This window comes from Watersipora subatra, chromosome 11 (assembly GCF_963576615.1).
Source record: "Watersipora subatra chromosome 11, tzWatSuba1.1, whole genome shotgun sequence".
Taxonomy (NCBI): Eukaryota; Metazoa; Bryozoa; class Gymnolaemata; order Cheilostomatida; family Watersiporidae; genus Watersipora; species Watersipora subatra.
Window position 1 is genome coordinate 34,377,552 of NC_088718.1, and position 15,756 is coordinate 34,393,307.

The 15,756-nt window shown below is 34.3% G+C and overlaps 1 protein-coding gene across 2 annotated transcripts in view; it reads right to left on the minus strand.

Annotated features, from left to right (window-relative positions):
• LOC137408588 (dynamin-like GTPase OPA1, mitochondrial) overlaps positions 1-15,756 on the minus strand; it is a 56,079-nt gene that overhangs the window by 13,568 nt on the left and 26,755 nt on the right. For both annotated transcript variants that reach the window (XM_068095171.1, XM_068095170.1), the window contains 5 exons: positions 11,642-11,757; positions 5,877-6,018; positions 3,702-3,794; positions 1,560-1,658; positions 704-806 (listed from right to left, as the gene is read on the minus strand). In XM_068095171.1, the coding sequence (XP_067951272.1) occupies positions 704-806; positions 1,560-1,658; positions 3,702-3,794; positions 5,877-6,018; positions 11,642-11,757 (553 nt within the window). The remainder of the gene's footprint in view (positions 1-703; positions 807-1,559; positions 1,659-3,701; positions 3,795-5,876; positions 6,019-11,641; positions 11,758-15,756) is intronic.

Consider the following 15,756-nt stretch of genomic DNA (forward strand, 5'->3'; position numbering starts at 1 on the left):
GATCTAACCGATTTTTAGCCGATCTCATTAAAACTTTTTGTAAACTTAATTCGGTAATGAAGTAGATTTTTGTTAGCAGGTTAAAAAAATTGTTTGGTCATTGACCTACTGTTGGAAGAGATCGCAACTCCAACTTTGCTACTGGTTTTAAAAGGACAATATTACTGTTTTACACACCAGAATTGATGAACTGCGAAAAATTGGTCATTGTGTCTCTTTCAAGCATTGTGAAAATGTTTTCTGCTGTATGTGTTGGCAGCAGGTGTGACACATTTTATTGCCTGTGAAGACAAGGCTTCACAGATCATGTCCACAAAAGTGATTGATACGGAGCGCGCCTCAGAAATCACGTTCATTACTTAGCAGATTTAGACTATCATATATAGTCTACATGGCTACAAAGCAAGCAACGAATTAAATCTTATGGTAGACCTTGATTACAGATAGAGTTCATTCTGCATGTTATTTATAATGCGAAAAATTAATCCACGCTATCAACGAATAGAAAAATAGACTGTATCTTAATCCACGGTATCAGCGAATGGGAAACTTGACAGCATCTTAATCCACTCTATCAGCGAATAGGAAACCTGAGTGCTTTGATAGAAAAATGGAGTTTGTCATCTGACATCATGTCTGCCTTTTCTGACACCAGGTAACAATTATACCACTAGTTGGGCAATGTAGACCTCAAATAACTTACCTCATCAATGACGGCCATCTTGAAAGGTTCACTTACTGCCAAGTCGCTGTCCTTGTTCTCCTTGACTTTAGACTTACTCGCCTCCTCCACTAAAGATCGGTATCTGGAGAAAATATGAATCATAGAACAGTTGGGATTACACTACAGCTTACATTTGTTTGTCAACTTCTAACTATAACCATGATGCTCTGGAAAGCTATGAGTGAGGAAGTCAACACTATCTTACGCTTGTCTAGATACTTGAATGAGGTCATTTTTTAAGTAGAACTATGTTTTATCATGCAGCTCGACGTACTCAAGGCATCAATTCCAAACAGAAAAAATGACATCAGGAAATGAGAACTGACATCCTGCTTGAAAAAAGTACCTTAGGCAGAGATACAAGACGGCGTTGCTAAACAAAAACATCTCCTGAGTGGAATAGTCTGTGAACAACTGCAATATGTTTGCGATACGCATAAAATCTTGCTAATTTAGACTATTTTTCAATGACGGCGCGTACACTAAAAATATAGACCAGTAATTCCATGCTTCTACCTCATTGGTTGCTGCCATCATGGCTCTTGGCATCACAGGGTGCATTTTTAAAAGCATTTTTATTATTCGTATAAAGCATTTTTATTATTCGTATACTTACAATCCAAATGAATTTACTAGCATGTACTTGCTAGTGTTCTGATAGTTTTTATAAAACATACAAGCACTAATCCTTGCTATGTTAGTATTGTTCTGAGACTATGATTACAATAAAAAATTATAATAACCAGAAGTTTCAGCACGACCGACCAAAATTCTTTTCATCAGTGGCAAAAGCTGGGTTTTACTTTTCTTGTCAGCGATGCAGAGACTCACGTACCTGTTCCTTAAAGAGTTGAAACCAACTTCTACGGCTGTCTGCGGAAGAGATTTGACGGACCATTGCTTCAACTTTATATCAATCTTCGTATTAAATGACCTGTTAATACGAATATCCATGTTTATGCCTCATTAAATTAAAGGGGTAATGTACATGGTGTAACTTACTTTAATTAGGTCAAGTTCAAAATACTTATCTAGCAAAACCTTGTTATTTTACAACTTACAGTCAGACAATCAAAGTTTCAAATTCAAATTAAATTTCAAAACCATATTTTATCAACTCAGTCAACTAGTAGCTTCTACTGAGGATGACTGTAAAAGTTATATTTGTGCCATTTCTAATTCCTAGACTGTAGGAACATAGGGTGAGGCAGTTGAATTTCAACTACGCTTCACAATTGCAGATTTTAGCTTGAGATTATATAATAACAGAATTAGATTGTGTGAGTTCACAATGGGTAAGTGTAGGCGTAGAGACGTAACATTAAAAGCCACTATCTAAGCCGTTATCAACAGTCTGATGTTTGTAGGCTGTAATAACTGAACACTTGCCTTATAAAAGGTGAGTTTAATGTATGCTGAAACACTTTATGGTTTTATTTGTCAGCCATTGTGTAATTACTGGGTAAGTCACATATCATTGTAAGCAGCGTATAGAAAACAACTCCAAGTTTACAGAACTGCGTAGGACTATGTGAATGCTTAGCGCGCACCAAATTAAGCAATGCTTCTTTGATATTCTGTCAGGTACCCTGAAAGCGCCTTACATCTTTTTTCTCTTATACTAGCTAAATAACCCGCGTTCCACAAATTATAAAAAAAGTTTTTGCACAGAAAATTCATTTTTATTTAACATACAATATTCTATTAATACCATTCTAACTTTTACATGAAGGTGTTTATTCATTTATATTTTAATTTATGGCCAGCATTGTTGAGCTAGCTGACATTTACTTTTGTCACTTCCCAAACACCATGACGTAGACAAATGGCACATTACTCATTTTTAAGGGTGACGGGTTCCCAATTAGGTAAATCAACCACCAAAATTTTATACAATTTGTATTATCTAAAGAATTGGATTGTTGTAAATGAAGTTTATTACACGAAAATAGAAAACTTCTAAAACTTCATACTATGAGAAAAGTTTTTTGAGCAGTTCAGGGAAATTTACGGAAAAAATACGAGAACTGTTACAGTAAAGGTGTTTAAATGTGAAATGATTAGCAAGTAAAGGCTAGACAAAGTCTGTTCTACACGATTACAATAAAACAATTAATACAAACTGAGAAACCAAAATAAAAATCATGAATACGTTAAATTGATAATAGCAATGAGTACATAGAAATGTTTGTGTAAAAAAGGTTACTGTTGATGTAGAAGCTATCCATCAAAATTTTAAATACAACGCGATACTAGTACAAACGCAAAATGAGATATGGGAATTAACAACTTCAATGAAGCGCACACGAGTAAACAATGTTCTTTGACTGGCCGAGCGGGGAGAGGATGCGAATCGCAAATTTGTCAAATTTGAAGGAAAATATGTACGATAATACACAACACAAATACTGTAATGAGCTTACACGATAAAAGCTCGTAATTAACTCAATAATAGTCAGTTGAGAAAATGAAGTTGTGCGTATCAATGTATTATACCCATATGGAATTAAAAGTTGGCAATATCCATACAAACGACAATGTTTTAAATGAAATTGATTAATGTTAGTTAATTATAAAGAAAATTAGTATTCATTAAATGAATAAAGAAACAATGTAAAAACTATAAATAAAAGAGGCGAAGTTTTGTTCGTATTTAATGATTGTGGCATACAAGCTAAGAGCCAAGCATGCTAGTATTTTCGAAAATGCTGCATAAGTATACATACAATTAATTCATAGTATAGCAAGGATGACGTAGAGTACCTGCAGAACTGGTAGTTTTTAGTTCAACACTAGTGCGGAACAGATTTTTCGTTCATAGATTTCAATGGCTATAACTGGACACACCAATGACAGACAAACAGACATTGAGATTTATACATACAGTTGTAAATTTTGTCATGCGTACACTTGCAGGGTTAATGTATGTTCTCTAAAACACACATTACGATTTGATGAAAATAGATTAAGTACAAACCCAAGACTAGCTGATGATGAGGCTGGAAGGTATATCGACTCAAACACATGAGTGCAGGTTCTATCCCATAGCCTCTGACTAAACTCATCTTCCCTGCAAAGAAAGACCTGGCCATAAAAAGTAACTACGGCATACCAAACACTTGGTCTATGCTTATCATATTTGTAGTCGGGTTGGAGAAAAACAATCTTGGCGGGTCACACCGATTGCACACCCCTTTCATGCTCTATATATGTATACTCTTCAAATCTGACACCACTAACTTGTATTTACTAGTACTTTGGCAGTCCCGTGATCGTCTCGAGATCATCATGTGCGTGCAATTATTATGTGTGCAATTATTCCATAATGCTGCAAAGGTGTGCCAGTGGTGCGCTTGGCTGCAAAACGAAATATTTTAGGTCGATTCCTGTGCAGTACGATCTTTCTTCCTAACGCTGTTAGCGTGGCTTTAGACAAACAGCCGGACAGATATGGCTTTTATTATAGCAAAGACTAGCTAAATGCCCAGCGTTGCCAGATAATATGAAAGATAATATTAATATGAAAGGTAATATATAACATGTACAACATTTATCATTTAACTTTTAAATTTCATATCATGGAAAAAGTGTTTTGTGCAGTTCAAAAAAATTAAAAGAAAAAAAAACAATGAATACATGGAAATGTGTGGATTAGAAAATGTCACTGTTGCAGCAGAAGCTCGTGGTATTCAAAGTTTTGATGGATGATACTGGTACCTCTCGAAACTGGTACAGATGTAAAAAATGAGATATTGGACTTTCTTGTCTGATACTTTCTCTGACCGAACCAAGAGAGAATGTAGAGGCAAATCCTACTCCAGAGAATATGACTGTTCACCTTAAAACTATTTAGCTGTTACAGATTTACCGAAACAGGAAATATAAGTGTAACAGCACATTTGAAATTGAAAAAGCACATTTAAGAATTACAAATAACAAAATACGTAATGGTAAAAAAGAAGCTTTTACAAAATTTCAAAACGATAATAAACACAAAAGGTAGTATTAATTAATAATAACAATTGCACATTCAGTGTGTGCAATGACGAAAATGATCTACAGTATATGATAAGAGCAGTGGGAATGGTATGAACGAATTATCCTTGTGGTTACGACACTTGTTAGTAGACTTGTGATATGAATGTTGAAAGTTCAAATCCATTCCGAAGGTGATTTTCCTTGCTAAAAATTTATCGCTATAACTGGAAAAACACTAAGGTTTTTATAATTAGACTAGCTGTACTACCCGACATTGCTCGGGTAATAAAAAAGTCTTTGGACAGAAAATTTATTTACATTTAACACACTATATACAACATTTACCATTCTAACTTTTAAACTTTATATCATGAGAAGATATTTTTGTGCAGTTCAAAGGAATTAAGAGGAAAAAGAAAACAACTGTAAAGGTTTCCAAACTTTTTTAAACAACTACAACTTTTAAATTTCATATCATGAAAGTGTTTTGTTGAAATAAATTAGGAGGAAAAATAAAACTGTAAAGGAGGTCAAATGTAAATGTGAAATCATTAGCAAGTAATGGCTAAATATAATCTGTTTAGCTATTATTACAATGAAAAATTATTTGATATACTGACTGTACTCAAGTGATTCTTGGCTTTAAAACAAAAGTGTGAACTGGCTTGATTGTTCATCTTGCGGACTGTAAGAGAAATCTCACTAGGAGATGGTGCAGCTAAAATAATTCTGTGAAAATGACCGTTGTCCTCTTAACTTTGCCAAATAACAAGCTAGCCCAACAATAGTTTTCTCAAATTTAGTTTCTCAGTCTAACAGGCTAAGCTAAGCTGACAGCTCACTTTTTAATTTTTAGAACCATTTTCAATTTATGTTAACTTCCCACCTCTCACTGTGTCACCCGCGATAAAACTGCAGCTGTGATCCACAGAGGGGCAATATTTAGTCAATTTTTAAGCTGATATTTTATGTGTTAATTTAGTGTTTTGAAACCAAATATTTCTGGTGACTGCGGAAGGCACGAATCACATGCGTGTGAAGTTTGGACGAAATCGGCAAGAAAATGTGAAAGGAAATGTGAATAGCTTTCCTTAATGCATATGAAGGCACATTTCGAGTATCTGGTGAGGTCTAATGCTACTACTAGCTAATAACTAGTAATTGTAAGACTCACCACTCCTTTGAGCTGATCTGGCTAAGGGTTATGAGCTGGTCAAGGATTTCTCCTTTAGCCTTCTCAAACAGCTCCATGCGATCAAGCTCTCTCTGCCCAGGGTATGTATTCTTCCATTCTGTCTCCAGGTTGTACCGGGTTGCTACATACAAACATACAACTTTCTGTACTGAAAGAGTATATAAGTAAATTGTGCATAAGTTCAACCAAACAAATACCTCTATTCCAACACAGTTAAAGAACCAATGACCAAACTTACCTCACTATATACACAACTAGTGGAGTGTCCAGCGTTGCACGGGTATTAAAAATCTGCTTATAAGCAGTGATAGCAATGCCATACTTATAAACTCAGCTTATAAACAATGCCACTTGCTATTAGCTTGGCACATTGCCAATGGCTAATTTAAAGGTTGACTTGCAACAAAATTCACATTACAGTTATTTGGTATCAAAATATTCACCATGTCTTACTCTGTTGTGTTGTAAGTGCCAAATGTATGGAAATGTGATTACAAGCTCTTACAAGCTCAAAAACGAAAAGCGGCCTATATTGGAATCTCTTTATTTCGATGACGTAGCCATGAAATTTGGTTATTGTCTTGTCACGTATGTTCTCACGTGAATTGAAAAGCCAATACAAAGCTCAATATAAAACTTATCGTAGTACTAGTTTATGACAAACACTACAGGTTTAACCGAAGACCCCGTATCAAAAATAGATGCTCGCTACTTTACAGTTTTGTTTCGGCATTATTCAATCGTCAAGTTGTTCTCTGATCATGTGACCCAATACTTCGCAAATAATTTTTGCAGCACTTTTCGATTATTACAGGTGACCAACAGGCTCGTCATGATTATTAGACAATGATATGTACTCCTTTGAGCTAAGGTTAAAAAGTTTAATGATTTTTTATGGTAAGTTATAAGATATCAGTGCTAAAAGTGACAGCATTACAATGACGATAAAACAGACGTGTAAGAACAATAGACATAGTTTTATTCAATGTGTGAAGTATATTTGTGAAAATATTTCGACGAATAAGGTTGCAAGAAAGTGTAAACAGAAACCATCTCTCACAACTACATCACATTTGATCCGTTTTGGAAAGGGAATCTAAACTACGGCAGTCTCGTGTGGCTGCGATTAACTGTTCGTTTTTGAGCTTTTAAGAGCTTGTAATCACCTTTCCACATATTTTGCACCTACAACACAACAGAGTAAGCCATGGTGAATCTTTTCATATCAAATAGCGTTAATGTGAATTTTGTTGCAAGTCAACCTTTAAGTAAGCTAGTTATCTACGGCTCTTACTAATATATAGAATGACGCTGCGCCATAACGGAGAGCAGTAGCGTAGTTTCACCCACATAGCGACATACATCGCCCAATGAATCTATCAGTCTCGCGTAGCGCAATGGTTTAGCTACTAAACTTTAGCATATTGTCTAGGGAATGGGAGGTTCCGAGATCAAATCTTCCGCAGTACACATTCTTCATTCCAAGATTTTAATAGCTGCAACTAGACATACCAAACTACACAAGTACACAAACAAACTTTAAGGTTTGCATATATACTAACTGTGCTACCTAGCGTTGCCCGGGTAATAAAAAAGTCTTTGGGCAAAAAATTTATTTGCATCTAACATATAAATTTGCCATTCTAACTTTCAAACCACATATCGTGAGAAAAGTGTTTTGTGTATTTGAAATAAATTAAGAGAGAAAATAAAAACCACAGTAAAGGTTTTCAAACTTTGTCAAAGAACTTTTAAACTTCATATCATGAGGAAAATGTCTCGTGCAGGTCAAATAAATTTAGAAAAATAAAACGACTATATAAAGGATTAGATGTAAATGTGAGATAATTAGCAAGTAAAAGCTTAAATTAGTCTGTGTTGCTACGATTACCATTAAAGATGATTCGGTAATGATACAATTACCGTACTTTTCAGACTATAAACTGCACCCCTATATAAGCCGCATCTGCTTTATTTTCCAAAAACGATAATAAAACAATACATAGGCCGCACATTTGTATAGACCGCAGAACTCAGGACAGTGCTATTTAACGCGGTAGCAACTTTGCTGTTTAAAACGGAACAGTGTCTAACAGCACTGTTTCGTATTAACCGACGCTTTTTAACCTAGTGCCTAACGGAACAGTACCATTAGGCATTGTTTCGTATTTTCTTTCACCGCTAGAGGCACACTAACCGGAGATTCTGGTTAATGCGCCCTAGCGGTCAAAGAAAAAGCCACAGAATAGCCACACCCTTATATTAGCCGCATGGCTCAAATCATCAGAAAAAAGTAGTGGCTAATAGTCCGAAAAGTACGGTAATACGAACTGAGAAAGCAAAATAAAAATCCTGAATATGTAGTATTAATATTAACAATTCTTACATAGAAGCGTGAGTGCATAAAAAAGATTACTGTTCCACCAGAAGCTATCCATCAAAACTCTGAATACGACGATACTGGTATCTTTCGCCATTGGTACAAATGTAAAAATGAGATATCGGACTGTCTTTGTCTGACCGAACGGAGAGAGAATGCTGAAGCTCTTCCCATAAATGTCTGCGTGAGAAGAATTGGCCTTGGCCCCAAATATAGTAATTGAACGTTGCGAAAAATATTTCTTAACAGGGGCATCGTAACATGTGGCCGCATCGGTAAAATGATCAGGGTGTGCTATAGCCGGGAGACAGACAGATCCACATACACACATACTTTGAGAAATATATATGGGCGTGTCCATAAATAAAAATTTGACATTTATAATTATTTGATGCCAACTACACAAGCACATTTGCTTCCATTATAAAAGTCTGTGAATTAATTGATGCAGTATTTTCTTGGCTTTCAAATAATATAAAATTTACTGCTTTCAAAATAGTAGTTCCGGAGCTATGAAGATCAACATGTGTAAACGATGGGACATCACAAAAAGTCTCATCATTTACATATCATATTATCATTATTATCAAATATATATAGATTAAAAATAAGTTTAAACCTCACATTACACTAAAATTACTTGCAATTTTGTTTTCATTTTAACTTTGTTAGTTTTCTTCTTCTGGCTTGGCTCATTTTGCCTCGCTTTGTGACTCGGCTAGCTTTCACCTTCAATTTAGCTGGCCTTCTTAAAAAATTTTTCAAAGTAATCTGATGAGAAAGACCAAGCGAGTCTGTTCTCATAAGTGACCTCTTGCTTACTAGGCTACCTAGCAGCCTCATCGACAAACATCTCGTATGCTCATATCCCATATTTGTCTCGTATCTCAAGGCAGAAATTTGCTCGGAGTTTTTCTCATATCTCAATGTCTCGTATGTCGAGGTGTGACTACAATGATCCTTCACTTAGGACAGTTAATGGCGACCAGCACTCACAATGTCAAGTGAAAAACTATAAAGTTGTGTCAAGCCTTCATTGCATACATACGCCATATTAAATGCTGTGTGACACTTTGAGTAAAAGCAGCAAATGCCAGATCTATTAAACTATTTGGTCCAGTCTGCCACTTTACCCAAAGATGGACTAAGTCGACTTGCCTGTTTATTTTTCTTACTGCAAGTATATCTTGTAGCTGAAATGGCTCTTATGAATAATTCAACTTATATATAGCCTTAGTTTATTGACAAGCTAGTCCAGCCACATCTGTTTTGTACATCGGGTTGTCCATCCATGTGGGTTCACAGACCAATAGCTCACTTTTCTATCGGTTTGAATGATTGTTGAAGCAACATTAAGTTCACTCCTATCTCTGTATCATACATGATTGAGCTCAGGCTATTGAAAAATCTGTGACTCAGTGAGACCGTAAAAGACAGAGTGAGAGTCCACTGTATCAGTAAATATTCTACTGTCTAAACGATTATTCTCTTAATCTCGCTAAGAGACACCTTCAAAATGACATGTATATTGACATTCACTGACAAGTGACCATAGGAAAAACAAATATTAACAAACTGCAGCAACGAAAGCGAGCCACCAACCGATATAACCGATTTCTATCATCCTATCCCAAATACATGTACCATTAAAACATTAAAACCGTCTAATTAAAACCATCTAACTAAAATCTCCCGTATAATGGAGCACCCAATAAACAGCAGCAACCTTTGACGTCTCTCGCTCTTGGCCTTGAATTACTGTTATAACCATAATATTGTTATAGCCATTGTTAAATAGCTAGCTATAACAATAGCTATAACAATACAGTGTACCTTCAGGATACGATTACCCTGTTATACGATTTTTTTGCCTTACCAAGTGGAACATGATGATTTTTCGACCTCGCCATACAATTCTTATTTCACCATACGAATTCAACAAAATTTTCAGCCGAGTTCAACTTTGGTATTGGTGTGCGACGAAATAACGAAGACGCCTAAAAGCTGTTCGCTGAAAAGATTTTTTACAACGCTTGAGAGAGAAGCGATAATTGATTTCTCTCAATTCAGCATTTCTTGTGTGAAAAATGGTAATATTTTCCCTTTAAAACTAGTAGCAAAGTTGGAGGTGCAACCCCTTCATATAGAAGGTCAGTGGTCAGCCAAATTCCATTAACCTGCTAACAAAAATACACTTCATTACATATTAAACAGAATATTTCTGAGAACAGCATCGCTCGGGGTTTCTTGGCGAATTAGATTGAAAAAGGTTTTAATGAGGTCAGCTCAAAGTTATAGTGAAAATGAAGCCGAAAAATGATGGGTGATAAAATTTTAGTGATGAAAAGTTGATGTTCAGTAAAATAATTAAAAATACATACTAAAACTTAGCTTTAAATGTGTGTTTAGTGAGCTAAATTAATTTAAGTTAAATGCTAAGTTTGTTATACGTACATCTGTCTCGAAGGTAAGAACTCCCTACAGTAAGTACTGGATGTAGCACATTGTAATGTCACATTTTATTGCAGATCATAACTACTAAATACACTAAAGTTACTGTAGATAACTATAGTTACTAAGGTTAACATACTACTTTGTTACTAATTTTTAATATGTACAGCAGTTATATGAAAAATTGATGATTTTTACCAGATATTTGCATTATATAATTACTATAGTTTCTATAACCCCTACATACAATTTCTTTGCCATACGATGCCGACCCTGGAACGAATCAAATTCGTCTCTCGAGGGTGCACGGTAGGTAGCTACTGTTACAGCTACTATTATAGCCATTAAGTGAGATAATTTCATAATTTTCAAATTGCTAAAAAAATTGCAAGCTTTACAGAAAGAGCAGATGCTGTGACACTGTCTTTAGCTTCGCCAACCAGGAGGTAGTACATTTCATTCATTTTCGAACTATTTTAATAATTGCTTTCTGCTTTAGTAAAAAGCCTTCCAACAAACCACTGTTGCTATTGGCTTGACAGGCCTTCTTCTTCATGGCAGCATTATTCAGAATTTTGTGCAAATAACCAAATTACTGTTGAAGATGGAAATGAAATATAATAAAAGGCTAACTGCTAAAAGCTTTTGCATCAGAAAAAAACAATGATCGACAGCTCACAATCTTTTATGATGCCACGATCAATTTTTTTTTCAAAAGAAGACAATGCAGACGATGAATACTGAGATGAGATTTGGAATAGCTCCAATCTGTAAACGCAACTACTGATCTGCACATGAGGTACACATAGTCAGAGCACTGATGAAACCACATGGAGCTTTAGTCCTCCAGTTTCACCAACATAAAACAGTGGATTTTTCCAACATAAACCATATGACTAGATAATGTTCTTACCTTTGAATTCATCTGCTTGCTGCTCTACGCTGTCTTGAACCATTTTCCAGAACTTTCCGGAGACAGCCATAGACATGTTCCGCGTGCTCATTTGGGAAGGCTTAAGCTGACTGTCACTGCAGCAAAGACATACCAGTAGTAGTTAAACTTAAAAAGTGGAGGTGATAAAGCCCTGGCATATTATGCATTACGAGTACTTTGGCAGTCTAGTGTGCTGTGAGAGATCATCAATTGGAATAACTCTACATACAATTATTCCAAAGTAACCAGTTCGTAGTCAGTTGGAGCAGTTGTTAGAGTAAGAGATCAACATGCTGAAAGCCGCTAATTCGAATCCCGTACAATGCAATCGGTTTTTCAAGGTCCACTTATTAAACGGCTACTAGTATGAGAAAGATTAGTAATAGCACGTATTACTTTTTTTACTGAATTGATTTTATTATTATTAATATAAAGATTAGTAATATGCGGTAACGACCTACCAGCAAAAGGTCATGTGACCGGTTAAAAATAGTATGACAGGTCAAATCCTTCAAAAGACACTCTTTTCCCAATCATGAGTGCCTGTACATAATCCCATGAGATGGGTTCTGTACATGCAGCTCACTGACCAAGAGCTATGTTTCATGGTGATTGACACAAGAAAAGAAGGGTGATTGACATCAACCTCCCAACGTCTCGAACAAAAACTATAAGCTACCAATATTTATAAATTGACAACCAGATTTAGTAATTTACCGAAGTCTACGCTGTTGAAGGTCACTTGAAGAAATTGTATCACTCGTAGTATTTCGCTGGAGCATTCCTCCTAGTCTTGACAAAAGGTCAAGGCTATGAACTGTTTAAACAGCTTTATCAGGTCAAGCAGCAAGGCGAGACAAACATTTTAATGATCGACTATATTTCTTCTTCTAACTTATTGACTAGAGCTAATCTAAAGCTTGTTACTCCAATCCCACTTTATTAACTATTATTACTTACTTTTATTACATAGTATTTACTTTTATTATATATTATTTACGTTTATTATATATTATTATTTACTTTTATTATATTTTATTTACTTTTATCATATATTATTATTTACTTTTATTACATAATATTTACATTCGTTATATATTATTATTTACTTTCATTATATATTATTATTGACTTTTATTGTATATTATTATTTACTTTCATTACATATTATTATTTACTTACATTATTACAAACATTTTATTACTGCACGTAAATGTTGTTGTTTTTATTCCCTTCAAAACACAAGTCAGTATCAAAAAATTTACAATAGTCAACCTTGATAAATCTTTTACAGTACAATCTTTTTTACTGTTGTACATGACTGAATTTTAAACCAAATTTGTAAGTAAAACAGTTTCAAATGGACACCAGCGCTTATTTCATGACTTTTCACTTTTCACTTGTTATTCACTTTTATTCCCCAATAATTTCCAGCGATTTACCATCATAGCTGTGACAGCGGTAAATTCAACATATTGTGCACAAATGAATTAAAACCTCTATGAATTAAAATGGATAAAACCTCTATTTCAATCATGAAAAAATTTCTCATGGATTATTATCATTTAAGCAGCAGCGCAGGTCAATGCATGAAACAATAATTATTGTGACTAGTGCCCTGTCAGTCTCGCTGTGCCAATACAGCATAGAAAATAACTACTGTATACGTACAAAAAATTACAAAACCATAGAAGGTGATGCTGGAAGGCCATCCCCAATGTCTTGGGTTCGAATCCCGTACAGAGCAATCTTTTTTCCAACTTCCAACTGAGGCTTTGAACAGACCTATCACTTATTGTAGCAAAGAGTAAATGATTGTATGATTGTATTTGCTACTTATTGTAGCAAATACATTTTTATTTAACATATATAACATTTATCATCATAGCATTTAAACTTCATATCATGAGAAAAATGCTTTGTGCAGTTCAAATAAATTAAGAGAAAAAATAAAACAACTTTAAAGGTTTTTAAATGGGAAATAATTAGCAAGTAATGACGACATAAACTATGTTGTTATAAAGATTACAAGGAAACGTGATTAGATAGTGATACAATTAAAATGAACTATTAAAATAAAATAAAAATCACGAATATATTGAATTGATAATAACAATAGTACATAGAAGTGTGTGTATAAAAGGCTTACTACTGCTTTAAGCAGTAGTAAGCCATCAATATTTTGAATACGACGTCACTGGTACCTTTCAATACTGGCAAAAACATAAAAATAAGATATTGAAATTTAATACATCAGTGAAGTGCACGAGGGTACTTTGTCTGACCAAACCAAGAGACAATGTAGAAACAATTTCTACTCGAGAATGTCCATGTGAACATTTTTTAGATTTACAATTTCTAGCAATTGTCCTTTGCAAAACGGTAAATGAAGACTGAAATTGTGCCATTACAGTTACGATGTAATGGAACGTTTTAGATTGAAACGGCACATCTGAAAATTTACAAATAAGAAAATGACCAATGGATTTTGACTGGATTTTTTTTAAAAATTTCAAAAGAAGACATTCAAAAGGTAATATTAATTAATAATAACTAGAAATTCCACTGTCATACAGCCCACGACCAAATATATTGGAAAAAGAGAAAGGGTACTGATGGTTGAGAAATGCAATATTAGCAGTCAAATGGCACTGCAGTGCAATAGGATAACTGCAATGGTAACTGTAATGTACTGGGTGTAGGTGTTATTATATACAACAAACAGCAATAATGAAAGGAAAAGATGATGTTTATATTTTTTCCCCTGCAATAGGAGAAATGCAATATTAGCCAATATTAGACGTAAAATGCACTGATATTATTAGAATAACCAATATTATTAATATAGTAATAATAAAAAACCAATGCACAATTTTGTTTACATTTCAAAACGTCGTAGCTAACAATATCGAGAAGTTGTGATATTTATATAGATTTTTAGAAAATCTATTTAAAAAGTGTTTGGTCATGACAAACAGCAATAATGAAAGGAAAATATTATATGTTTATATCTCTCCCCCTGCAATAGGAGAAATGCAATATTGGCCAATATTAGAAGTAAAATGCACTGATATTATTAGAATAACCAATATTATTCATATAGTAATACAGTAATACTAGAAAACCAATGCACAATTTTGTTTATATTTCAAAACGTCATCGCTAACAATATCAAGAAGTTGTGATATTTATATAGATTTTTAGAAAATCTATTTAACAAAACTAATTACAAAAAATAATAGCAGTAACATATTACCCATCATCGATGTTGTTAGTGTGACTATTACACTTCAATAGTCATCTAAACTTATAATTAAATATTGTAATAATCTCATAAAAATCGTTAGAAAAAAATATCATCGTCATTTCCTTTACTTTCACTGCTTTGGACATCAGTTAGAATACCAAAGTACTCAAAAGTTTCCAAAATGTCAGTTACTTTGACATCGGCAAAAAAGAAACGATTTCTGTACTTCTACGTTAATTACAAAAACCTTCGGCAATTCGACAATGCTATAGACTGGTGAAATGTGCACATTATTTTTTCGTGAAATGCGCACGACTTAATGATTCTATTCTCTGTCACTCGGCGTTTCGTTTGCCGGTCTTAACTTTTATTAAACCAAGCTTGTCAAGCGTTTTGTCACGAATTTCGGCCAAATTAATTTGTCTATTAGTGTATAATCCGACCAGATGGGTAAGTTTTAAGAAACTGTCGACAATTTACAAATACTTGGTAACATATTTAAATAGGCTTTGTGTTTTGTATCGTTATTATACGTTAACGACTCTACAAAACGATGGTTAAATTTGTTGATGAGATTTTGAAACAAAGCTTTGGCAATGTTGTTAATGAATAATTTTCGTAAATTGTGTGCACATGCATTTATCATAAAAACTCTAAAACTTCGCTCCCGCTCATTCGGTCGTGGGAAAAGTGCACATTTAGCGCGTGCTGTCATGAAAAGGATATACAGTGTATGGTAAGAGCAATGATAATGGTAAGAACGACTTAGGCCTTGTAGTTACGCATGCTTGTTAGTAGATATGTGATTTGAATGTTGGGAGTTCAAACCCTGTATGAAGGTGATTTT